Here is a 25,296-nt window from a genome sequence, read left to right as displayed (position 1 = left end):
CAGAGAAGAGAGTCGGCCTGAGAATTTAACCCTGTGGCACCCCCATAGGGACTGCCAGAGGTCCAGACAACAGTCCCTCCGATTTGACACACTGAACTCTTATCAGAGAAGTAGTTGGTGAACCAGGCGAGGCAATCATTTGAGAAACCAAGGCTGCTGACTCTGCCGATAAGAATGGGGTGATTGACAGAGTCAAAAGCCTTGGCCAGGTCAGTGAAGACGGCTGCACAGTAATGTCTCTTATCGATGGCGGGTTATGATGTCGTTTAGGACCTTGAGCGTGGCTGAGGTGCACCCGTCACCAGCTCTGAAACCAGATTGCATAGCTGAGAAGGTACGGTGGGATTCTAAATGGTCGGTGATCTGTTCGTTAACTTGGCTTTCGAAGACCTTAGAAAGGCAGGGTAGGATAGATATAGGTCTGTAGCAGTTTGGGTCTAGAGTGTCTCCCCCATTTGAAGAGTGTGTGAGAGAGTGAGAGAGAGATGTTTTGGAGGGAGAAGTTCAGGACTGGGTGCTGACCATGAGTCAGGTTGTTTATAATAGAGAAAGTGCTGCACTTGAAATCTCCATCTGCAGTACTTGTTCTAAACGGTGTCTCTGTGGCCATGACAACTCACTAACACAGAGAGGTAACCCGTCTTAGAGGTCCAGGAGGACGAGGCTGCTGTGGTTTCATCCACTCTGTGGAAACCCTTTACGTAACATGGCTTCATGCATGTGTGTTAACACTGGAGTTACTATAGTAACAATACCACGATGTTGTTACATAGCACTGCTGTTACTTCACGTGTTTTCTCTGCAGATCATAGATTGGATCTGTGACAATGTCATGCCGTTCAACACCTTCGATCAAATTCAGGAATTTATTCTGGGTAAGTGGAACAAGACTTATCATCGTTTTTAAAATCTATTTTTGTGGTGTTTTAATGGAAGAATCATGGTCTCCCTTCAACGACAGCGTCACTGTACAGGATCATCTATAAGAAGTGTCTCAGTCTGGATGAAGTCCTACCCTACTCCTCTGTGTTTGAGAAGAAGAAGGTACCTGAGGCTCTAGACCAGGTCCCTGGTGTCACCTGCACCACAGAGCTCCATGCTGAACCACTGTTCAAAGGAAAGGTTAGATGTCTTTCACCCACTCCAGCTATTCAACTACCTGATCAGTCACCTGTGTAATATTTAGTGATTTATTTCCAGGTTAGACACTAGGGGGCAGACAGGAGTGGGAAGCAGATCCAGTGCTCAGTAACAGATAAAGAATGCATATCTAATGAATTATACGAAGAAGAGTTGTGTTGAAAGAAAGGACATGATAATATTATATAAACTGGGCTATTTACAATGAAATACCCAGTGATTATTCTGTAGATGGAGGCTGTCTTTAATTAGAGGCAAAACATGAACCATTTGTTACAATCAAGTGCATTTCATTTAATGTGATGTGGTATGAACCCCGTTACCATAAATCAGTTAGTTTCCAAGGAGGTCTCAAGATGACCATAACAAATGGACTGATTTAGTACAACCTGTAAACGTAATAAACATCTGGTGTTGACTAGATGTTTGGTGATGTTTGGCTGCAGGCCAGGAGTCTCCAGGGTTATTGGGAAGAGCTGCAGTGGAGCACAGAAAAGATGAAGTACTTTGAGGCGGTTCCAAACCCACGATACAGAGCATCTCAGAACCTGCCAGACTGGACCAAGCTGCTAGCTACCCTGGTGAGTTCTGTTCAGACCTGGAAATATGTAGCAGCATTGGTGAGTTCACACATATTAGAGGATCAAACTGCAGATCCAGAACCTCTCACAGTCTGCCAGACTGGACCACGCTGCTAGCTACCCTGGTGAGTTCACACACAGAGACTGGAATATAGATTATCTCTGGGAGCTCAGTGCACCACAGGAACCATGGTCTCTCTCTCTGATCCCAAGCTTTACACTGCAGTAGGACAGTATGGAACCATGGTCTCTCTCTCTGATCCCAAGCTTTACACTGCAGCTAGCAGTAAGACAGTATGGAACCATGGTCTCTCTCTGATCCCAAGCTTTACACTGCAGTAGGACAGTATGGAACCATGGTCTCTCTCTCTGATCCCAAGCTTTACACTGCAGCTAGCAGTAGGACAGTATGAAAACATTCATCATTTCCAATTCCTGACATATTCTCTTATAGAACCACTTCAACAGGTAGCCTAGAGTTTAAGAGCGTTGGGTCAGTAACCGAAAGGTCTCTGTCTCGAATCCCTGAGACGAATCTGTTGATGTTCCCTTGAGCAAGGCAATGAACCCTAATTGCTCTTGAATGTGCTAAATGACTAACATGGACATGTAAAATGTAGTACAGTATACCTTCATAAGAGGAAGTTAGAGAACACGTTCTTCACTCTGTCTGTTCCAGGAGTTAGAGAACACGTTCCTCCCTCTGTCTGTTTCAGAAGTCAGAGAACATGTTCCTCCCTCTGTCTGTTTCAGAAGTCAGAGAACATGTTCCTCCCTCTGTCTGTTTCAGAAGTCAGAGAACATGTTCCTCCCTCTGTCTGTTTCAGAAGTCAGAGAACATGTTCCTCCCTCTGTCTGTTTCAGAAGTCAGAGAACATGTTCCTCCCTCTGTCTGTTTCAGAAGTCAGAGAACATGTTCCTCCCTCTGTCTGTTTCAGAAGTCAGAGAACATGTTCCTCCCTCTGTCTGTTTCAGAAGTCAAAGAACAAGAAGGCTTCTAACTATCTACGTCACATTGAGGAGAACACTAAACAGTAGGTGGAGAACCGAAGATCGAAGGGTCTCTTGTGTGTTGCAGAATGTTGTGTGTGTTGGAGGAAGTGTGTTGGTGGGGTACAGGGGGAACTTGACTATTGAAAGCACAGAGAGACAAACTCACAGGGATCAAGGACATTGATAGATATTAACACAGGGATCAATGACACTGATAGATATTAACACAGGGATCAATAACACTGATAGATATTAACACAGGGATCAATAACACTGATAGATATTAACACAGGGATCAATAACACTGATAGATATTAACACAGGGATCAATAACACTGATAGATATTAACACTCAGGGATCAATAACACTGATAGATATTAACACAGGGATCAATAACACTGATAGATATTAACACAGGGATCAATAACACTGATAGATATTAACACAGGGATCAATAACACTGATAGATATTAACACTCAGGGATCAATAACACCGATAGATATTAACACACAGGGATCAATAACACTGATAGATATTAACACACAGGGATCAATAACACTGATAGATATTAACACAGGGATCAATAACACTGATAGATATTAACACAGAGATCAATAACACTGATAGATATTAACACATATCAATAACACTGATAGATATTAACACAGGGATCAATAACACTGATAGATATTAACACAGGGATCAATAACACTGATAGATATTAACACAGAGATCAATAACACTGATAGATATTAACACAGATATCAATAACACTGATAGATATTAACACACAGGGATCAATAACACTGATAGATATTAACACAGGGATCAATAACACTGATAGATATTAACACAGATCAATAACACTGATAGATATTAACACAGATATCAATAACACTGATAGATATTAACACAGATATCAATAACACTGATAGATATTAACACAGGGATCAATAACACTGATAGATATTAACACAGGGATCAATAACACTGATAGATATTAACACAGGGATCAATAACACTGATAGATATTAACACAGGGATCAATAACACTGATAGATAATAACACTCAAACACACAGACACGTAGAGATACTGTATACACACAGACACGTAGAGATACTGTATACACACAGACACGTAGAGATACTGTATACACACAGACACAGTTTCCACTTAAAAGTCAAGTAAGTCATATTATCTGATATTTCCTCTGTTATTTTCAGAGTTCTGTCGATGGTGGACAGCTGGAATCTTGGTAAGATGCCACATTCTAAAAGCCACTATCCATTAATAGAAGGATTGTAAGAAACCTTGTCTCTAGGATTGTGAGAAACCTTGTCTCTAGGATTGTGAGAAACCTTGTCTCTCTAGGATTGTGAGAAACCTTGTCTCTAGGATTGTGAGAAACGTTGTCTCTAGGATTGTAAGAAACCTTGTCTCTAGGATTGTGAGAAACCTTGTCTCTAGGATTGTGAGAAACCTTGTCTCTAGGATTGTGAGAAACCTTGTCTCTAGGATTGTGAGAAACCTTGTCTCTAGGATTGTGAGAAACCTTGTCTCTCTAGGATTGTGAGAAACCTTGTCTCTAGGATTGTGAGAAACCTTGTCTCTAGGATTGTAAGAAACCTTGTCTCTAGGATTGTGAGAAACCTTGTCTCTAGGATTGTGAGAAACCTTGTCTCTCTAGGATTGTGAGAAACCTTGTCTCTAGGATTGTGAGAAACCTTGTCTCTCTAGGATTGTGAGAAACCTTGTCTCTAGGATTGTGAGAAACCTTGTCTCTCTAGGATTGTGAGAAACCTTGTCTCTAGGATTGTGAGAAACCTTGTCTCTAGGATTGTGAGAAACCTTGTCTCTAGGATTGTGAGAAACCTTGTCTCTCTAGGATTGTGAGAAACCTTGTCTCTAGGATTGTGAGAAACCTTGTCTCTCTAGGATTGTGAGAAACCTTGTCTCTAGGATTGTGAGAAACCTTGTCTCTAGGATTGTGAGAAACCTTGTCTCTAGGATTGTGAGAAACCTTGTCTCTCTAGGATTGTAAGAAACCGTCTCTCTAGGATTGTAAGAAACCTTGTCTCTAGGATTGTGAGAAACCTTGTCTCTAGGATTGTGAGAAACCTTGTCTCTCTAGGATTGTGAGAAACCTTGTCTCTAGGATTGTAAGAAACCTTGTCTCTAGGATTGTGAGAAACCTTGTCTCTAGGATTGTGAGAAACCTTGTCTCTAGGATTGTGAGAAACCTTGTCTCTAGGATTGTGAGAAACCTTGTCTCTAGGATTGTGAGAAAGCTTGTCTCTCTAGACCTTGATATTGGTCCTTTGGCTATGAAGCTGTTATTGTGATTATTATACCTAGAATAACACTGGTATATTAAGATGCTGGCAGGTCAGTTAACGTGAGCTCATTTAACCTTGACTACAGATAGGAAATGTCTTCTGCTTCAGTTAAAGAAATCCCCCAACTTGAGTTTCAGGGTCACATACTTGAGTCCACTGGAGAACATCGCTCTCGGAGCCCACAGTTGTTGATGATTTATCATTCAGGGAGAGAGAGAGAAAAGAGGGGAAGAATGCCACATGGTTATATAAGAATGGGAGGAGAAGGGCGTCTCTCTCACTTGCTTTCCTTCTTTCTCCCTGTCTTTTTTTCTCCTCTCCTTCACTGCTTCCTGACCCTAGTCCAAATGTTGCTCAACCACGAGATTGGACATCGCTCTACCTCAACCTCACATGGGCCACGCACGGACAACACACAACCTCACTCTCTGTCACACACACTGCTCTCTCGCTCTTGCTCTGTCTCACTCTCTCTCTGTCTCTCTGTCTGTCTCTCACCCGTACACACTCTCTCCCATACTGACCACCATTCATCATTCTCCACACCAATATCCCGACTCACAGAAACTACCCTCTGCAAGTTGACTTTTTCCTCTCCCCCCTTCATTGTCCTTGTCATCTTCTCTGACTGTATTGTTTCAGTTTATCCATGGAGATGTCCTTCTGTAGTGAAAAGACCATGGAGATGTCCCTCTGTAATGAATACCATGGAGAAGTCCCTCTGTAATGAAAAGACCATGGAGATGTCCCTCTGTAATGAAAAGACCATGGAGATGTCCATATGTAATGAAAAGACCATGGAGATGTCCCTCTGTAGTGAAAAGACCATGGAGATGTCCCTCTGTAGTGAAAAGACCATGGAGATGTCCCTCTGTAGTGAAAAGACCATGGAGATGTCCCTCTGTAGTGAAAAGACCATGGAGATGTCCCTCTGTAGTGAAAAGACCATGGAGATGTCCCTCTGTAGTGAAAAGACCATGGAGATGTCCCTCTGTAATTTGCTGGATGCAGAGTTCAACAGAGTTCAAGTGAAGGTCAAGCAAATCGTAGAGAAAGCAGACTGTATTGCAATCATCTCTGATTGGTGGTCGAATGTTCGTGGCCAAGAATAATTAACTGCATCATCTCCACCCCTCAACCAGTGTTCTACAAGAGCACAGACACAAGGGACAACAGACACACCAGACTCTACATCGTAGATGAGCTGAAGGCAGTCATCAATGACCTTGGACCACAGAAGGTATGTGAGAAGAATAAGAGAACCACATTGAAGCTGCCCAGCAACACCCTTTGGGGTGGTGTTGTCATCATGTTTGGCAGTCTCCTGGAGGGGAAAGAGTCTCTCCAAGAAATGGCCATATCACAGTCTGCCGATATGGACAGCCCCATCAAGAGGATCCTCATGGATAATGTATTTTGGGAGAGAGTGGTAAGCAGCCTGAAACCTATAGCAGTAGCCATTGGACGGATTGAGGGAGACAATGCCATCCTGTCTGATGTTCAGACTCTGCTTGCAGATGTAAGAGAATAAATCCGTACTGCCCTGCCCACTTCACTGTTGCTCCAAACAGAGGAAACTGCTGTTCTGAAATACACCAAAAAGCGTGAAGACTTCTACCTGAAGCCCAAACACCCCGCAGCGTACATGTTGGACCCCAAGTATGCTGGTAAGAGCATCCTGTCTTGTGCAGAGATCAACAAGGCCTATGGTGTCATCAATACCGTGTCTCGCCACCTTGGCCTGGATGAGGGCAAGGTTCTTGGCAGTCTGGTGAAGTACACTTCCAAGCAAGGGCTTTGGGATGGAGATGCAGTATGGTAGTCATGCCAACATATCTCATCAGCCACCTGGTGGAAGGGACTTTGTGGATCTGAGGCTCTTTCCCCTGTTGCCTCCATCATCCTCCAAATCCCACCCCCCAAAAAATTGGTGGCCACCCGGGCAAATATGAGGCTTTTGAGCCTGACAACGAGCCTCAACACGGTTGGAAAGTGACAGCGAAGATGAGGCCTCAGAGTCTGATGTTCAAGAGGTGGACATTGAGGAGTAACAGGGAGAAGACATGGAAGCCTGAGAGTCTGATGTTCAAGAGGTGGACATTGAGGAGGTCCAGGGAGAAGACATATAAGCCTGAGAGGAAGACAACCAAAGCTTTAGTTTCTAGACTATCATTTAACAGATGTTGAAATGTGTTTTTGGGAGATGTGATGGATCATTGGGGATCATTCAATATTCCCTTTCTGTTGTTCAGTGAAATCATCCCATTTGAAGAGTCAACTCATTTAATTAAAGTTCAATTCATAACTAAATATTTTTTTGTATTTCTATTGGAAGGATTTAATCATTTGATTTATGTCTACGTATGATGAGGTAAAAGGTTTCTGTCTCCATATGATATGGTAAATATATCCAATACAAAAAACATCTATATTTAAATGGTATTAATATTAATTCATATATATTCCCGTTAATTCCCATATATTCCCGTTAATTCCCACGGAAAGTTTCCACTTCTGAATATTCCCCAAAATGTGCAACCCTACTTACTCATCTCTCTTAAATCATTAGGCAATCCTCTTCCTCGTCCTGACTCATGACTGTTTGTTTTGCCTGATGTCCAACTCTATGAGATGTAATGAAAAGTCTAAATCCACTGTGTTATGGTGTTCCTCTGCAGACCAGAAAGTGGTTCCGTTGTTCCAGGAGGAGGATAGCCAGCAGAGGGCGCTCATAGGCCTGGTGAGTCACAAGATACAGCAGCCATGATACTCTGGGTGGAAGGTGCCCTTGGGCACAGACAGATCTAGGATCAGTTTACCCTCCCCAGATCCTAATCTTAACCATTAGGGGGGGAAATGTTAAACTGATCTTAGAACAGTGTCAGCACTGTTTTAGTGCTGGGTTGGAATGCAGGCTTGTCCAGCTTACCAAGACCAAGGTTCATCAGGGCAAGCAGTTAGCTGACAACACACAACACACATGATAAAAATAGTTGTCCCTTTTCGATCCTGACATTGCAGTCTATTCCCAGGAGTTTTTAGCCTTACAGCAGCAACTATTTCCATCCTGAAATTGCTGTCCCTGAGATTTAAGAGACGTTAGCGTTTCAGCAGGTTCTATTCTACCTATCCCCAGTTGTAAAACACTAGGGTAGTCTAGCTGTGGTCCTCTCAGCATCAACCAGCAGGGTAACTATTCTACCTATCCCCAGTTGTAAACCACTAGGGTAGTCTAGCTGTGGTCCTCTCAGCATCAACCAGCAGGGTAACTATTCTACCTATCCCCAGTTGTAAACCACTAGGGTAGTCTAGCTGTGGTCCTCTCAGCATCAACCAGCAGGGTAACTATTCTACCTATCCCCAGTTGTAAAACACTAGGGTAGTCTAGCTGTGGTCCTCTCAGCATCAACCAGCAGGGTAACTATTCTACCTATCTCCAGTTGTAAAACACTAGGGTAGTCTAGCTGTGGTCCTCTCAGCATCAACCAGCAGGGTAACTATTCTACCTATCCCCAGTTGTAAAACACAAGGGTAGTCTAGCTGTGGTCCTCTCAGCATCAACCAGCAGGGTAACTATTCTACCTATCCCCAGTTGTAAAACACTAGGGTAGTCTAGCTGTGGTCCTCTCAGCATCAACCAGCAGGGTAACTATTCTACCTATCCCCAGTTGTAAAACACAAGGGTAGTCTAGCTGTGGTCCTCTCAGCATCAACCAGCAGGGTAACTATTCTACCTATCCCCAGTTGTAAAACACTAGGGTAGTCTAGCTGTGGTCCTCTCAGCATCAACCAGCAGGGTAACTATTCTACCTATCCCCAGTTGTAAAACACTAGGGTAGTCTAGCTGTGGTCCTCTCAGCATCAACCAGCAGGGTAACTATTCTACCTATCTCCAGTTGTAAAACACTAGGGTAGTCTAGCTGTGGTCCTCTCAGCATCAACCAGCAGGGTAACTATTCTACCTATCCCCAGTTGTAAAACACAAGGGTAGTCTAGCTGTGGTCCTCTCAGCATCAACCAGCAGGGTAACTATTCTACCTATCCCCAGTTGTAAAACACTAGGGTAGTCTAGCTGTGGTCCTCTCAGCATCAACCAGCAGGGTAACTATTCTACCTATCCCCAGTTGTAAAACACAAGGGTAGTCTAGCTGTGGTCCTCTCAGCATCAACCAGCAGGGTAACTATTCTACCTATCCCCAGTTGTAAAACACTAGGGTAGTCTAGCTGTGGTCCTCTCAGCATCAACCAGCAGGGTAACTATTCTACCTATCCCCAGTTGTAAAACACTAGGGTAGTCTAGCTGTGGTCCTCTCAGCATCAACCAGCAGGGTAACTATTCTACCTATCCCCAGTTGTAAAACACTAGGGTAGTCTAGCTGGGGTCCTCTCAGCATCAACCAGCAGGGTAACTATTCTACCTATCCCCAGTTGTAAAACACAAGGGTAGTCTAGCTGTGGTCCTCTCAGCATCAACCAGCAGGGTAACTATTCTACCTATCTCCAGTTGTAAAACACAAGGGTAGTCTAGCTGTGGTCCTCTCAGCATCAACCAGCAGGGTAACTATTCTACCTATCCCCAGTTGTAAAACACTAGGGTAGTCTAGCTGGGGTCCTCTCAGCATCAACCAGCAGGGTAACTATTCTACCTATCCCCAGTTGTAAAACACTAGGGTAGTCTAGCTGTGGTCCTCTCAGCATCAACCAGCAGGGTAACTATTCTACCTATCCCCAGTTGTAAAACACTAGGGTAGTCTAGCTGTGGTCCTCTCAGCATCAACCAGCAGGGTAACTATTCTACCTATCCCCAGTTGTAAAACACTAGGGTAGTCTAGCTGTGGTCCTCTCAGCATCAACCAGCAGGGTAACTATTCTACCTATCCCCAGTTGTAAAACACTAGGGTAGTCTAGCTGTGGTCCTCTCAGCATCAACCAGCAGGGTAACTATTCTACCTATCCCCAGTTGTAAAACACTAGGGTAGTCTAGCTGTGGTCCTCTCAGCATCAACCAGCAGGGTAACTATTCTACCTATCCCCAGTTGTAAAACACTAGGGTAGTCTAGCTGTGGTCCTCTCAGCATCAACCAGCAGGGTAACTATTCTTAGACTCGTCAGCTCTGCTCCCAGCAGGCTATTCCACCTGCAGGTCAGATAGGTCTCTCCTGCTCCAGGAGTGTGTACCTGCAGTGTGTGTATGTACCTGCAGTGTGTGTATGTACCTGCAGTGTGTGTATGTACCTGCAGTGTGTGTATGTACCTGCAGTGTGTGTGTGTACCTGCAGTGTGTACCTCGTGTGTGTACCTGCAGTGTGTGTGTGTGTGTACCTACAATTGTGTGTGTGTGTGTGTGTGTGTACCTACAATTGTGTGTGTGTGTATGTGTGAACCTACAATTGTGTGTGTGTTTGTGTGAACCTGCAGTTTGTGTGTGTGTGTGTACCTATTTGCAGTGTGAATGTAAGTCCCAGTAGGCTCCTACTCCACTCTCCTTCCTGATAATAAGAATGTAGGACACTGTTAGAGGAACAGGGACACAGAGGAACAGGGACACAGAGGAACAGGGACACAGAGGAACAGGGGAACATCAAGGGAACCACACACACACAGACAGACAGACACCTTCAATGTGAAGTGTTGTGTTTCCTATAGATGGTGGACAAGCTGAGAGAGCACCTCAACAGACACCTGCCTCGTCTGGGGAAGAAGAAGATTGACGTGCTGGTGGTGAACTACGTGGCCAAGTTGGTGTGTGTTCTTATTCTACATGACCCAAACACTGTTTCCATTGTTTTTGCGGTTACACAAAGAAAGGCCTGAGACAGACAGATTGTAGTTGAGAAATGACAATAACCATTATCCTCCAATACATGTACTTCCTCCTGTGGATGACAGATCTACTTCCCACTGTTCACAGCTCAGTTATGACGTCAGAGAGGCTCTGTACGGTACATCGTACATAGATATCACTGACTGAAGAAAACCCTGAACCTCACATGGAAATAGCGCACTCCATATCAGGAAGACAAGCCTTTCCATAAAGTGTGTGTGAGTGTGAGATTGTGTGTGTGTCAGGATGTAAATGTGGTAGTGTTTCTTCCTGTTATTGCAGTAAGAGAGAGAGGAGAAGAGGATGTGAGTGGTCATGCTTGGTCAGTCACAGTGTGTGTTAGTTGGCTAGCGGTGTGTGTGTGTTAGTCGGCTAGCGGTGTGTGTGTATTAGTCGGCTAGCGGCGTGTGTGTGTGTCGGGTTGTGAAAGTGGCAGTGTATAAATAAATCATAGTAACACCTGCTTCTCTTGCTACGTGTTGGCATGGACTACTATTAATTTGTTGCTCAGTAGAGAAAATAGGAAGTGTTACAGAGTGTGAAACTGTGTAAACAGGAAGTGAATGTGGAACATTTTAATAGTGGTCTTATCATGTAACATTTCAGTAAATCAGATGTTTAAATTCTTAGAGCATTCATCCCTGACCTCTTTTCTGTGTGTGTGTGTGTGTGTGTGTGTGTGGGTGTTTGGTATGTGTGTGTGTGTGTTTGGTGTGTGTGTGTGTGTGTGTTTGGTGTGTGTGGGTTTTTGGTGTGTGGGTGTTTGATGTGTGTGTTTGGTGTGTGGGTGTTTGGTATGTGTGTGTGTGTGTTTGGTGTGTGTGTGTGTGTGTTTGGTGTGTGTGGGTTTTTGGTGTGTGGGTGTTTGATGTGTGTGTTTGGTGTGTGGGTGTTTGGTATGTGTGTGTGTGTGTGTGTTTGGTGTGTGTGTGTGTAGCTGGAGCTGATCAGACGCATGCTGGAGTCTGTGTGGCTGAAGTACAAACTAGGCCCTCTGGTGCTGTGCTTGTAAGTTCCTCCCTGTGTGTGTGTGTGTGTGTGTTAGTCTATTAGTGTGTGTGTGTGTTTAGTTTGTGTTAGTGTGTGTTTATTTTGTTAGTGTGTTTAGTTTGTGTTAGTTTGTGTTAGTGTGTGTTTATTTTGTTAGTGTGTTTAGTTTGTGTTAGTTTGTGTTAGTGTGTGTTTAGTTTGTGTTAGTTAGTGTTAGTGTGTTTAGTTAGTGTTAGTGTGTTTAGTTTGTGTTAGTGTGTGTTTAGTTTGTGTTAGTGTGTGTTTAGTTTGTGTTAGTGTGTGTGTTTAGTTAGTGTGTGTGTTTAGTTTGTGTTAGTGTGTGTTTAGTTTGTGTTAGTGTGTGTGTTTAGTTAGTGTGTGTGTTTAGTTTGTGTTAGTGTGTGTTTAGTTTGTGTTAGTGTGTGTGTTTAGTTAGTGTGTGTGTTTAGTTTGTGTTAGTGTGTGTTTAGTTTGTGTTAGTGTGTGTTTAGTTTGTGTTAGTGTGTGTGTTTAGTTAGTGTGTGTGTTTAGTTTGTGTTAGTGTGTTTAGTTTGTGTTAGTGTGTGTTTAGTTTGTGTTAGTGTGTTTAGTTTGTGTTAGTGTGTGTTTAGTGTGTGTGTGTGTGTGTGTGTGTGTGTGTGTGTGTGTGTGTGTGTGTGTCTACAGTGTGTATGCAAGTCCTGTCCCATTGATGTTTACTATCCTCTCTGCTGTAGAAAGCAACGGGGGAGTTCAGCAGAGTGGGCCGTGTTTCACGTGATGTGTCGGATACTGGAGGCTACAAAGACTCTGTGTCTCCCCCTCCCTCCTGGTAAGAAGAACCCCGTTTAATCTTCTCAAAATAACACTGTTTATTCATGTATTTTACCTTGTTCAACCTTCTCCAAATAACCAAGGCGTTAAACTTATTTGAACCTCCCTGTCCAGTGTCTGAAAATAACAAAGCACTTCAACAGAGCTTATAGAGAGCCTGCTTCTCTCTTATAGAGAGCCTGCTTCTCTCTTATAGAGAGCCTGCTGCTCTCTTATAGAGAGCCTGCTTCTCTCTTATAGAGAGCCTGCTTCTCTCTTATAGAGAGCCTGCTTCTCTCTTATAGAGAGCCTGCTTCTCTCTTATAGAGAGCCTGCTTCTCTCTTATAGAGAGCCTGCCTCTACAATATTAAATACATATTCAAGCAAATGGCATCTGACGTGGTGTTGCTGTGTGTCTGCAGGGTATCACACTCTACTGTCCGTGTTGGGCGTTCGCTGTCTCCCCAGACACACCTTCCTGCAGTACGTTGACCATGGTGTGCTGCAGCTCACCGAGCCCTTCGTCTCACGACTCATGACAGGTTCACGCTGCATTACACACACGCACGTACGCACACACACACACACACAGGGCTATAGACACACAATACGTGCATATACCTTTTATATACACACATACACACAACTTATCAGATGGCATGATTCAGCTATTGTGCCATAATGTCATTTCTCAGTAATTACTACAGGAAGGTGTGTCCTCATGAACACTGAGTCAGAGAGCTGGCAATACAGGTCTGAACTTTTCCACAGTAAGCTGGAACCTCTTAGATTCATTATTGTCTTACTTACAGAGTAACTGTGTCTGCTTCCTCCATGCTTCAATACAAATGAATGCTGTAACCGTGTCTGCCTCCTCCATGCTTCAATACAGATTAATACTGTAACCGTGTCTGCCTCCTCCATGCTTCAATACAGATTAATGCTGTAACCGTGTCTGCCTCCTCCATGCTTCAATACAGATTAATACTGTAACCGTGTGTGCCTCCTCCATGCTTCAATACAGATTAATACTGTAACCGTGTCTGCCTCCTCCATGCTTCAATACAGATTAATGCTGTAACCGTGTCTGCCTCCTCCATGCTTCAATACAGATTAATACTGTAACCGTGTGTGCCTCCTCCATGCTTCAATACAGATTAATACTGTAACCGTGTCTGCCTCCTCCATGCTTCAATACAGATTAATACTGTAACCGTGTCTGCCTCCTCCATGCTTCAATACAGATGAATGCTGTAACCGTGTCTGCCTCCTCCATGCTTCAATACAGATTAATACTGTAACCGTGTCTGCCTCCTCCATGCTTCAATACAGATTAATACTGTAACTGTGTCGAAAGTGGGTTCTGGTCAAAAGTAGTGCACTATATAAGGAATAGTGTGGCATTTGGGACATACACCTAGAGGTCAATCTAATCTAACAGAGGACACTAACAGCAATAGCTCAGTCACAAAATATAACTCCACTCTGTTCATTGATTTATCATGGTCACTGTAACTGTCAAAACGCCTTTGAGTTATAGGTCTTGGGAGTTCAGTGTGAAGGTGACATTACAAAGTTATAAAGATACAGTACACACACACACATACTATGAAGTACATGTTCATCAAAGTTTATACAACAGGTGGGTCTAGTCCTGAATGCTGATTGGTTAAAACCGCATTCCAGCCGGTGTCTCTGTCACAAATGACCACCGGCTAAATCTATGACGTTTAAATGGAAGGGTGTTAAACTCTTCCTTAGTGACAGTTTTGATGAAGTCAACAACTTATTTTTCCTTCTCTGCTAGTCAGCCCTCTCTGCTAGTCAGCCCTCTCTGCTAGTCACGCTAGTCAGCCCTCTCTGCTAGTCAGCCCTCTCTGCTAGTCACGCTAGTCAGCCCTCTCTGCTAGTCAGCCCTCTCTGCTAGTCAGCCCTCTCTGCTAGTCACGCTAGTCAGCCCTCTCTGCTAGTCAGCCCTCTCTGCTAGTCAGCCCTCTCTGCTAGTCACGCTAGTCAGCCCTCTCTGCTAGTCAGCCCTCTCTGCTAGTCAGCCCTCTCTGCTAGTCACGCTAGTCAGCCCTCTCTGCTAGTCAGCCCTCTCTGCTAGTCAGCCCTCTCTGCTAGTCAGCCCTCTCTGCTAGTCACGCTAGTCAGCCCTCTCTGCTAGTCAGCCCTCTCTGCTAGTCAGCCCTCTCTGCTAGTCACGCTAGTCAGCCCTCTCTGCTAGTCAGCCCTCTGCTAGTCAGCCCTCTCTGCTAGTCAGCCCTCGAAGCAACAACGCACATCGCAGGTTGTATTCTTAACTCGGCTTTTCTCTGGGTCATTCAGTGCAGTGTCGCCCAAATCTGAAAAGATCAAAACAGCTAAATGTTCCACTCATCCATTTTAGTTTTGGCAACAAAGTGTCGATTTAGCTAGTCAACTGGGAAAAAAAGTTGTGTATGTTGCTATGACAACCAGCTCAATTTGTTGTCTGTCTAGTTCGGAACCATTCACTTTATATGAGAAGGTAGAGAAATGATAATTAAGAAAAGGAAGGAGAGACTGACAAGTTTTATACAAATGTCTGCTGTTGAAAACCAAATGACTCTATAAGAAATGGGAGATAATGTCTAGATGCTTTTTATAGTGGAGACCAAGTTTATACATTTCCTGGCAGGGTTGATGAGGCAGTCATAAGGAGCTAATGAGGCATGATTTAGCCTGGCATAGAACATGTGCTCTCTCGTTAGGACACTGTTTTTTTGCGACTGCACTTGAAGAAACATTAAAAGTTCATTAAATCTCCCGGATTGACGGACCTTCATGTCTTAAAGTAATGATGGACTCTCGTTTCTCTTTGCTTATTTGAACTGTTCTTGACATACTATGGATTTGTACTTTTACCAAATAGGCCTATCTTCTGTATACCACCTCTACCTTGTCACAACACAACTGATTGGCTGGTACTGTAGTTGGAGTGAGGGACTAGAGTGAGGGACTAGAGTGAGGGACTGGAACGAGGGACTGGAGCGAGGGAGTGAGGGACTGGAGCGAGGGAGTGAGGGACTGGAGCGAGGGAGTGAGGGACTGGAGCGAGGGACGGGAGTGAGGGACTGGAGCGAGGGACTGGAACGAGGGACTGGAGCGAGGGACTGGAGAGAGGGACTGGAACGAAGGACTGGAGGGACTAGAGCGAGGGATTGAGGGACTGGAGTGAAGGATTGGAGCGAAGGACTGGAGCGAGGGACTGAGGGACTGGAGAGAGGGACTGGAGTGAAGGACTGGAGCGAAGGACTGGAGCGAGGGACTGAGGGACTGGAGAGAGGGACTGGAGAGAGGGACTGGAGCGAGGGACTGGAGCGAGGGACTGGAACGAAGGACTGGAGGGACTAGAGCGAGGGATTGAGGGACTGGAGTGAAGGATTGGAGCGAAGGACTGGAGCGAGGGACTGAGGGACTGGAGAGAGGGACTGGAGTGAAGGACTGGAGCGAAGGACTGGAGCGAGGGACTGAGGGACTGGAGAGAGGGACTGGAGAGAGGGACTGGAGAGAGGGACTGGAGCGAGGGACTGGAGCGAGGGACTGGAGAGGGACTGGAGCGAGGGACTGGAGAGAGGGACTGGAGCGAGGGACTGGATTGAGGGACTGGATTGAGGGACTGGAGAGAGGGACTGGATTGAAGGACTGGATTGAGGGACTGGATTGAGGGACTGGAGAGAGGGACTGGATTGAAGGACTGGAGAGAGGAACTGGATTGAAGGACTGGAGAGAGGGACTGGATTGAGGGACTGGATTGAGGGACTGGAGAGAGGGACTGGATTGAGGGACTGGATTGAGGGACTGGAGAGAGGGACTGGAGCGAGGGACTGGATTGAGGGACTGGATTGAGGGACTGGAGAGAGGGACTGGATTGAAGGACTGGAGAGAGGAACTGGATTGAAGGACTGGAGAGAGGGACTGGATTGAGGGACTGGATTGAGGGACTGGAGAGAGGGACTGGATTGAGGGACTGGAGAGAGGGACTGTGTTGTGTAGATGTTGCACAGTGTAGTGTTTGCCAAGACAATGATCATGGAATGTAAACGCTAGAAGCCCAAGTGCCAGTACCACTCCCACCCACAGTCCTGCAGGGTTTTGTCCCTGTTAGATACAAGCTCAGACTAAACATGCCCTCATCCAGTTTGAATTGCAACAATAATTGCATTCATATCTTCATATCTATAGTTGTTTCTTTACAAAGATATTGAAGTGTTATTGCTATACCCAAACAGTTTGCTTGAGAGAATCTAAATGTCTTGACTTACACTCTTGTAATACAAAGGTCAACTCGTACAAACCCTCCCAGACAGACGGTCAGTACCTAGTAGGAAGAATGGTGCAATGCATACTGCCCTCGATACCCTTTCATGCTTGGACAGGTTTCTCAATACTTGCATTGACATCTCAATCTTTTAAGATATCCCATCACAATACAGTCTTGTGTTAAGATGTTACAATACCCAAACAGTGGGATGTTAGTGTTCCTGTTACCACACGGACTCTTTTTGTACCTGGTAACAATCAGAAGGCAATACTAGAAAGTGTTTCATGCTTGGCCAGTTTCCGTACAGTTTATATCACAGCTCTTCCTCAGGGGACAAACAAAACAATCTCTGAAGATGAAAGCAAAACATGATTGTTTTCAGTATTTCATCTAGACGGTGATAAGGAAAATGTCAGATAATAAGTTCTGTGTAAGAAAGTGGCTAAATGAATTGGTGTATTTGCTCTTAACGTGTTTTGAATAATGTAGTAGTCAGAGATGGTTGATAATGTTTGATATGGACTTTAACCTTGGTGTTTTGAATAATGTAGTAGTTAGATATGGTTGATAATGTTTGATATGGACTTTACCTTGGTGTTTTGAATAATGTAGTAGTTAGATATGGTTGATAATGTTTGATATGGACTTTACCTTGGTGTTTTGAATAATGTAGTAGTTAGATATGGTTGATAATGTTTGATATGGACTTTACCTTGGTGTTTTGAATAATGTAGTAGTTAGATATGGTTGATAATGTTTGATATGGACTTTACCTTGGTGTTTTGAATAATGTAGTAGTTAGATATGGTTGATAATGTTTGATATGGACTTTACCTTGGTGTTTTGAATAATGTAGTAGTTAGAGATGGCAGATAATGTTTGATATGGACTTAACCTTGGTGTTTTGAATAATGTAGTAGTTAGATATGGTTGATAATGTTTGATATGGACTTTAACCTTGGTGTTTTTCACTCCCAGAAAGTCCTCCTGGGACAATAGAAACAGTATTACTGAAGATGAAAGGTTTCAATGATTTGAATTAAGTTAATTAAAAAACGGTCTATTTTTCCTCTTGTGTAGATCTAGACAACAGTGATGCCAACGAGGAGCTGAAGTTCAGCATTCTGAAGAGACTACCAGAGGTAAAGTTACATTTCTCTCTCAGGTGTTAATTGCATCTTGTAGTTGCTGATGTTTGTTACTTCCAGCTGTCTAAGCAGTGGAATGTGATTATTTTTTTAGCCAATCAGATGATTCTTGGACTGTTGTTGCAGCCCAGAGGGGAAGTGAAGAAGGTACAACAGAGAAACAGACTCATTCCTTCTGCTCTTCATTCTCATATTCATAGGGGGGATTTCCATCCCGAGTTAAGCGAGCGGAAATGGAATGTAATTCCCTTTAGATGCACTTCTCTCTCTGCATATTCTGACCTCGGTTTTGTTTGGGGTGGAGATCAGAGTGTGGCGGAGGTGTCTACAGGGTGGAGATCAGAGCGTGGCGGAGGTGTCTACAGGGTGGAGATCAGAGCGTGGCGGAGGTGTCTACAGGGTGGAGATCAGACTGTGGCGGAGGTGTCTACAGATACTTCGTATTCTGACCTCGGTTTAATTCCCTCATAATTCCACCACCTTTTACGCACGATGAAACCATGAATAAGGTCTAATGAACCTACTGGTCTCCAGTGGGACAGTGAAATAGGCTATAAATAGCTGAGCCGTTATTCAACATTTGAATTGTATGCCCTCATAATTTGCGTGGATGAAACGTGGAGATCCAGGCTGCAGGCGTCTGTAGGGCTCAACCTGCCGACTTGATGTATGCAGTTTAACATGTTTGAATTATATGCCTGGGCTTTTCGCCGGTTTATTTGACAGTTTGTATCATGTTAAATATTAGGCACTATCAGGAGCCACCATCAGTAATACCCACATACATTTATAAGTGTTAGTTTTCTTCCATTTGTACCTTCCATTTAGCATCATTCCATTCTGTTGACCTTTCCTTTCCACTGTCACGTCAGTGTCGTTGTTCTTGAAGGTCGCTAGCATTACTGGATCATATAGACTAACGTTGTGCAATGATGTAGGACATGTAGCCTATTAGATCATTATGGAACTCAGACCACACGTAGCAGGTTAAACCTGGAGCCTGACTCACGGTTCACCACGACTGGACCCGGTGTGAGAATCAGGATAGACTCACGGTTCACCACGACTGGACCCGGTGTGAGAATCAGGGTAGACTCACGGTTCACCACGACTGGACCCGGTGTGAGAATCAGGGTAGACTCACGGTTCACCACGACTGGACCGTTGTGAGAATCAGGGAAGTTCAACCCCTATTCTACACTTTTTCCACCTTCCAATATTTCATACATTGAATCAAACCACTGTATTTTTTAATTCATACATATATTTTGAGTAAAGGCTCTCCAAACCGGTTGGTTTATGATTCATACATACTTTCCTAAGACTAAAATGTGCCTAAATAATCTAACAAATCAGAGTTTTTTTTTAAAAATCTACCAGTTGAAACGGAGACGAAGATGTATGGATGTCTTTCTTTCATTGATCCCTATTGTCTGAACCCGGTTCTCTCCATCTATTCTAGTCTGTCAACAACATTATAATTAAGGGTACACCGTATTTAAAGGGATGTTTTAAGCCGGGTGTACACTACATTATTTTGGCCCTGATTTAGCTGTCCCAGGCAGGTTTTTGAGATCGGAGACACAATCCCCAGAAGAAGCCAGTGAGATGATGTTGTTCCGCAGGATGTGTAGAGTCTCCAGAAGGAGCGATGACTACTACTAGTATGTGTTTGTACTTGCCTTCAAAGCCAAAGTGCGCCTCCAAGTTGGTTTGAAATCGTTACAGCTCTGAAGCTCACAAGCAATGTTATTCAATTAAAAAAATGTTGGCTTGATATTTCAACTCTGTATGGCAAGAGTGAATGTCTGACTGACAACGTTTGAGGCTGCTTTGAGCCACAGCTCGTTGTAGCTACGTCACATTTAATCACATCATTTAGTGTGCACCACCAGGTTGGCAAGGCAACAACAAAACAACAGGAAAGGTGGTGGTTCAATGTGAGGTTTAGTGATTTTAGGATTTTTAAAGTCGTTTAGTGTACACCCGGCTTTAAGAGAAATGTACTGAAAACTATATTGGCTTTAAGAGAATGGACTGAAAACTATATTGGCTTTAAGAGAAATGAACTGAACCATATTAGCTTTAAGAGAATGGACTGAAAACCATATTGGCTTTAAGAGAAATTAACTGAAAACCATATTGGCTTTAAGAGAAATGTACTGAAAACCATATTGGCTTTAAGAGAAATGGACTGAAAACCATATTGGCTTTAAGAGAAATGTACTGAAAACCATATTGGCTTTAAGAGAAATGGACTGAAAACCATATTGGCTTTAAGAGAAATGAACTGAAACCCATATTGGCTTTAAGAGAAATGTACTGAAAACCATATTGAATGAAAACTCCACGAGAAAATCTGTTGGCCAGCAAGTGGGAGGGTTTTCATCGGTTGAATGACATGCGCAAGGGAAACACGCCTGCAAAGCCCGTTACGCACCTGCATAAGGTAAGTCTGAATACCGACTACCGAGAAGCGTGTAGGAAAGGCGTCGTTCCCTAAGTCGGAATCGGGCCCATAGCGAATAGCGACTCATTTACCAGTCAACACGATAGGTTTTACACAGGTTGAGAAACTTCTGTTGAAGGCCTGGTGATCGAGGACATGGGGTAACTAGATAACTGTTGTTGTTGTTTCCAGTCCATGGAGCAGAGGATCTGTCACCTGTGGGATCACCCCATCAGTTCAGCCTGTATCTCCAGAGACTATGTCAGAGGCCTGCTGGAGAAACACGCCAAAACCAAAGTAATACTGTCTTATTCAGCTTCGACTAATCAACTGTACAATCACCAATTCAAGATCACCAAGAGCAGGAAGTAAATACTGCTGGACTTGATTAGTTAGATGGTTTGTCTGTTGTTCCAGGGTTCTATGTTCATGGAGAGAGACGAGCCTGGCTTCAAGCCTGAGTTCCTGCCTCTCACCTTCCTGACCAAAATTCTGTTGGATGTGGAAGACCGAGGTATTTATTCAGAGAATGCTTCTTTTGTCTCTACAAGTGAAACTAGCTTATTAAACAGCCAAGCCAAACTGTGTGTGTACTGTGTGTGTACTGTGTGTGGGTGTCTGATGGTGTGTCTATTCGGTGCTGCAGCTCTGAACCCTTTTGAGGAGCAGGAGAATGTGGATGCCAGGTTTGTGGAGGAGACGGCTCTGAAACAGACTCTGATCCTGATGGGCTTCCAGGACAAGTGATGGAGGAAGAGACCGAGGTGAAGGGAGGTGAAGAAAGAGGGGGAGCAGGTCAAGGCTCCCGAGTTTTCACTCAACACTCCATATTCCACTAGTACTCAGAGAGCGGGGACTGTGTGTCAGTGAGCGGGGACTGTGTCAGTGAGCGGGGACTGTGTCAGAGAGCGGGGACTGTGTCAGTGAGCGGGGACTGTGTCAGAGAGCGGGGACTGTGTGTCAGAGAGCGGGGACTGTGTCAGAGAGCGGGGACTGTGTCAGAGTTCGGGGACTGTGTCAGAGTTCGGGGACTGTGTCAGAGTTCGGGGACTGTGTCAGAGTTCGGGGACTGTTTGAAATTACACTTTAAATGTTGATCACTCAATATTCCAATACATGAGAATCTATGAAAATACATCAGATTCTGATGAACAATGGGTCTGGTGACAATAGTCATCGGTTAAGCATTCATTTGACAGATTTATATTTCTGCCCTCTCTGCCTGTTGCTCAACCCTCCCGCACAGACCAGATGGATGAGGCTCTTACAGTAAGAAGGGAAGTTCTCTGGAAGGTGTCTGAATTACTACAACATGTGTCCTGTATGATGCCTGTATATTTCCATTTCAGAGGAACTGATGCATGGTTAGATTTCAGGAATAACACAGTTGTGTGGAATCCAGGAAATGTGTTGATCAGGTACAATAATAAACAGGAAAAGGGATTTTTGTTTTCATGTTTACACGTGTAAAGCCATATTGTATCAATGAAACTCTAAATAAAATATGTGTTGCATGTTTCTAACAACTGTCTGACTACGTTCAATAAGACTGCTCATGATAGCCGTGGCAGCGTCACATTGACACTATTCTCTATGACCCAGTGACATTAAGGGACAGATAAGGCAACCATAAATAAGTGCATTATCCCATCATCACATGCTAATGTTAGCCACTCTGCTGCAGTGTGGATTGTTATGGTTGAGACAGTCAGAGACACACCCTGTTAGCTGAGGGAACAGACTGAGACCTGGCTAACTCCACAGATACAGTCGCTCAGGAAATTAACAGGCTTTCTACAGAATATCTGATGTCACTGGTTTGGATGCTTCCACAAGTCAGAACACCAGGCACACTTCTGCCAAAGCCAAACTTTGATTCTCAGAATCGCAGAGCTCTCTCACACACACACACACACACACACACACACACACACACACACACACACACACACACACACACACACACACACACTCAAATGTAACTCATTACCACACACACACTCCACTTTCTCTTCCTCCTTTACCATAAATGTAAAGAATGATCAGTGAAATCCCTCTGAAAGATTCTCTGTGAGGTCTAGGTTACTGGAGGAGGGTAAATAGAAACAGCTACAGTGTTGCCAGTAAGACCTCGTGCCTCTGACTTCAGCAGAAATCCAACCCAGATGCATGGCACGCTCCCTGCTCCGCTTCTCAGGAAGGAAAAAGGATCAAGACAGCAGACGAGGTTCAAATATACCTGCTGTTTAATGAGCTTGTGTTGAGATTCTAAAGGCCCTGTGATGATTGGCTGCTACACTCCTAGATTATAAATATTGTCCTGTCACTGGTAACCTGAGTATCTCATATGGAGTGCTATTAGTGCCAACAGAAATTTAACTGAATTAAATGTTGATTAAATGTATGTTGTCACTCTATAGTCCCAGATAGATCTAGGTGGGTTAGACGTAGTACTAGAGGGTTTGGTCCAGGTCTACAGTATATCTCAATGGGTTTGGTCCAAGTCTACAGTATATCTCAATGGGTTTGGTCCAGGTCTATATCTCAATGGGTTTGGTCCAGGTCTATATCTCAATGGGTTTGGTCCAGGTCTACAGTATATCTCAATGGGTTTGGTCCAGGTCTACAGTATATCTCAATGGGTTTGGTCCAGGTCTACAGTATATCTCAATGGGTTTGGTCCAGGTCTACAGTATATCTCAATGGGTTTGGTCCAGGTCTATATCTCAATGGGTTTGGTCCAGGTCTACAGTATATCTCAATGGGTTTGGTCCAGGTCTACAGTATATCTCAATGGGTTTGGTCCAGGTCTACAGTATATCTCAATGGGTTTGGTCCAGGTCTATATCTCAATGGGTTTGGTCCAGGTCTACAGTATATCTCAATGGGTTTGGTCCAGGTCTACAGTATATCTCAATGGGTTTGGTCCAGGTCTATATCTCAATGGGTTTTGGTTCAGGCTTGCGAATGTGTCTGATGTTGGTGCCGGGCTCGGAGGGTTTGAAGGGGGCCAGGGCTCCGTAGGGCTTGGGCAGGGGCAGGGTGTCCCCCAGGGGGATGTAGGCGTTGGGTCGGGCCTCGGCCGTGGTGTACACCCCACTAGGGAGCTGGGACCTCTCCTCCTCCTCCACCAGCTATAACAGAGGAGAGAATCCAGGTCCTCAACATAGTATACCATATACTGGTATTTAACTCATGGTATACTGTACATCTAAAAGAGTATCTAGAAATGTACTGGAGAGAACAGTGTTCATTCTACTGAACATTGCAGATGCCAGATACCATGAATAGAGCTGACAAGATTCCCCATTCGCTACATGTCAGAGAGGCACGCCTATTTCTACATAAAACTTTTCTATCTGATTGCCAGACAGTCAAAGTGTTAAATGCAGTGTTAACTTATCAGTGTAGAAGTACAAAAGTTCAGCATCAAGTTCAACATTTATGAATTCCTCCATTAATTATCCCGAATTCAAAGTCCTGTGGTAGAGGGTCATGGAGGGTGACTGACCCTGTCTTTCTCCTGCTGGTCGGCCTGTCTGCGCTGCTCATCCCTGAGGATGTGTTGCCACTCCTGCTCCAGGTCTTCAGAGGGGGGCAGACCCTGGTCCAGGCGCCGGTGGCAGGTGTCCAGGAACAGCTCCCTCTCCTTCAGCTCCTGACAGGGGTGGGATCAACGCAATATGGAATGTCAGGAAGAGGAAGATTATTAGGAGGATATTTGTGCTGGGGTAGATCGATGTAGGGAAAGAGGTTGATGTTGTAAAAGTTGGAAATCCTTAGACTTGACCTTAGCCTGGTCCCAGTTGGTTACAGCGATCTACAGTATAATCCTTAGACTTGACCGTAGCCTGGTCCCAGTTGGTTACAGGGATCTACAGTATAATCCGTAGACTTGACCTTAGCCTGGTCCCAGTTGGTTACAGGGATCTACAGTATAATCCGTAGACTTGACCTTAGCCTGGTCCCAGTTGGCTACAGGGATCTACAGTATAATCCGTAGACTTGACCTTAGCCTGGTCCCAGTTGGCTACAGGGATCTACAGTATAATCCTTAGACTTGACCTTAGCCTGGTCCCAGTTGGCTACAGGGATCTACAGTATAATCCTTAGACTTGACCTTAGCCTGGTCCCAGTTGGCTACAGGGATCTACAGTATAATCCTTAGACTTGACCTTAGCCTGGTCCCAGTTGGCTACAGGGATCTACAGTATAATCCTTAGACTTGACCTTAGCCTGGTCCCAGTTGGCTACAGGGATCTACAGTATAATCCTTAGACTTGACCGTAGCCTGGTCCCAGTTGGTTACAGGGATCTACAGTATAATCCGTAGACTTGACCTTAGCCTGGTCCCAGTTGGCTACAGGGATCTACAGTATAATCCTTAGACTTGACCTTAGCCTGGTCCCAGTTGGCTACAGGGATCTACAGTATAATCCTTAGACTTGACCTTAGCCTGGTCCCAGTTGGCTACAGGGATCTACAGTATAATCCTTAGACTTGACCGTAGCCTGGTCCCAGTTGGCTACAGGGATCTACAGTATAATCCTTAGACTTGACCTTAGCCTGGTCCCAGTTGGTTACAGGGATCTACAGTATAATCCTTAGACTTGACCTTAGCCTGGTCCCAGTTGGCTACAGGGATCTACAGTATAATCCTTAGACTTGACCTTAGCCTGGTCCCAGTTGGTTACATGGATCTACAGTATAATCCTTAGACTTGACCTTAGCCTGGTCCCAGTTGGTTACATGG

At 44.4% G+C, this 25,296-nt stretch overlaps 2 protein-coding genes across 4 annotated transcripts in view; one reads left to right on the top strand and one right to left on the bottom strand.

The window, feature by feature from the left end:
* Nucleotides 1-22,066, top strand: part of LOC110531910 (gamma-secretase-activating protein) — a 35,402-nt gene extending 13,336 nt beyond the window's left edge. The window contains exons 18-31 of one of the 3 annotated variants that reach the window (XM_090228666.1): nucleotides 806-875; nucleotides 962-1,122; nucleotides 1,587-1,721; nucleotides 2,700-2,755; nucleotides 3,942-3,973; nucleotides 7,733-7,794; nucleotides 10,701-10,796; nucleotides 11,816-11,886; nucleotides 12,585-12,679; nucleotides 13,084-13,203; nucleotides 18,027-18,088; nucleotides 20,736-20,840; nucleotides 20,961-21,057; nucleotides 21,190-22,066. In XM_090228666.1, the coding sequence (XP_090084792.1) occupies nucleotides 806-875; nucleotides 962-1,122; nucleotides 1,587-1,721; nucleotides 2,700-2,755; nucleotides 3,942-3,973; nucleotides 7,733-7,794; nucleotides 10,701-10,796; nucleotides 11,816-11,886; nucleotides 12,585-12,679; nucleotides 13,084-13,203; nucleotides 18,027-18,088; nucleotides 20,736-20,840; nucleotides 20,961-21,057; nucleotides 21,190-21,290 (1,263 nt within the window). In that variant the 3' untranslated portion in view covers nucleotides 21,291-22,066. Of the gene's footprint in view, nucleotides 1-805; nucleotides 876-961; nucleotides 1,123-1,586; nucleotides 1,722-2,696; nucleotides 2,756-3,941; nucleotides 3,974-5,396; nucleotides 6,263-7,732; nucleotides 7,795-10,700; nucleotides 10,797-11,815; nucleotides 11,887-12,584; nucleotides 12,680-13,083; nucleotides 13,204-18,026; nucleotides 18,089-20,735; nucleotides 20,841-20,960; nucleotides 21,058-21,189 lie in introns of those variants that run through there. The other 2 variants (XM_090228665.1, XM_090228667.1) reach the window with 2 other exon arrangements.
* A 701-nt stretch (nucleotides 22,067-22,767) lies between these two features.
* The window catches only part of LOC149970073 (coiled-coil domain-containing protein 146-like), a 59,474-nt gene continuing 56,945 nt past the window's right edge, over nucleotides 22,768-25,296 (bottom strand). Inside the window, exons 19-20 of the mRNA XM_090228661.1 lie at nucleotides 24,055-24,201; nucleotides 22,768-23,677 (exon numbers count right to left, since the gene is read on the bottom strand). Of these exons, the coding sequence (XP_090084787.1) occupies nucleotides 23,477-23,677; nucleotides 24,055-24,201 (348 nt within the window). The 3' untranslated portion in view covers nucleotides 22,768-23,476. The remainder of the gene's footprint in view (nucleotides 23,678-24,054; nucleotides 24,202-25,296) is intronic.

The sequence above is a fragment of the Oncorhynchus mykiss genome, unplaced genomic scaffold (genome assembly GCF_057628025.1).
Source record: "Oncorhynchus mykiss isolate SJ-2025 unplaced genomic scaffold, ASM5762802v1 scaffold96, whole genome shotgun sequence".
Lineage (NCBI taxonomy): Eukaryota > Metazoa > Chordata > Actinopteri > Salmoniformes > Salmonidae > Oncorhynchus > Oncorhynchus mykiss.
This window is presented reverse-complemented; position numbering and strand designations above follow the sequence as displayed.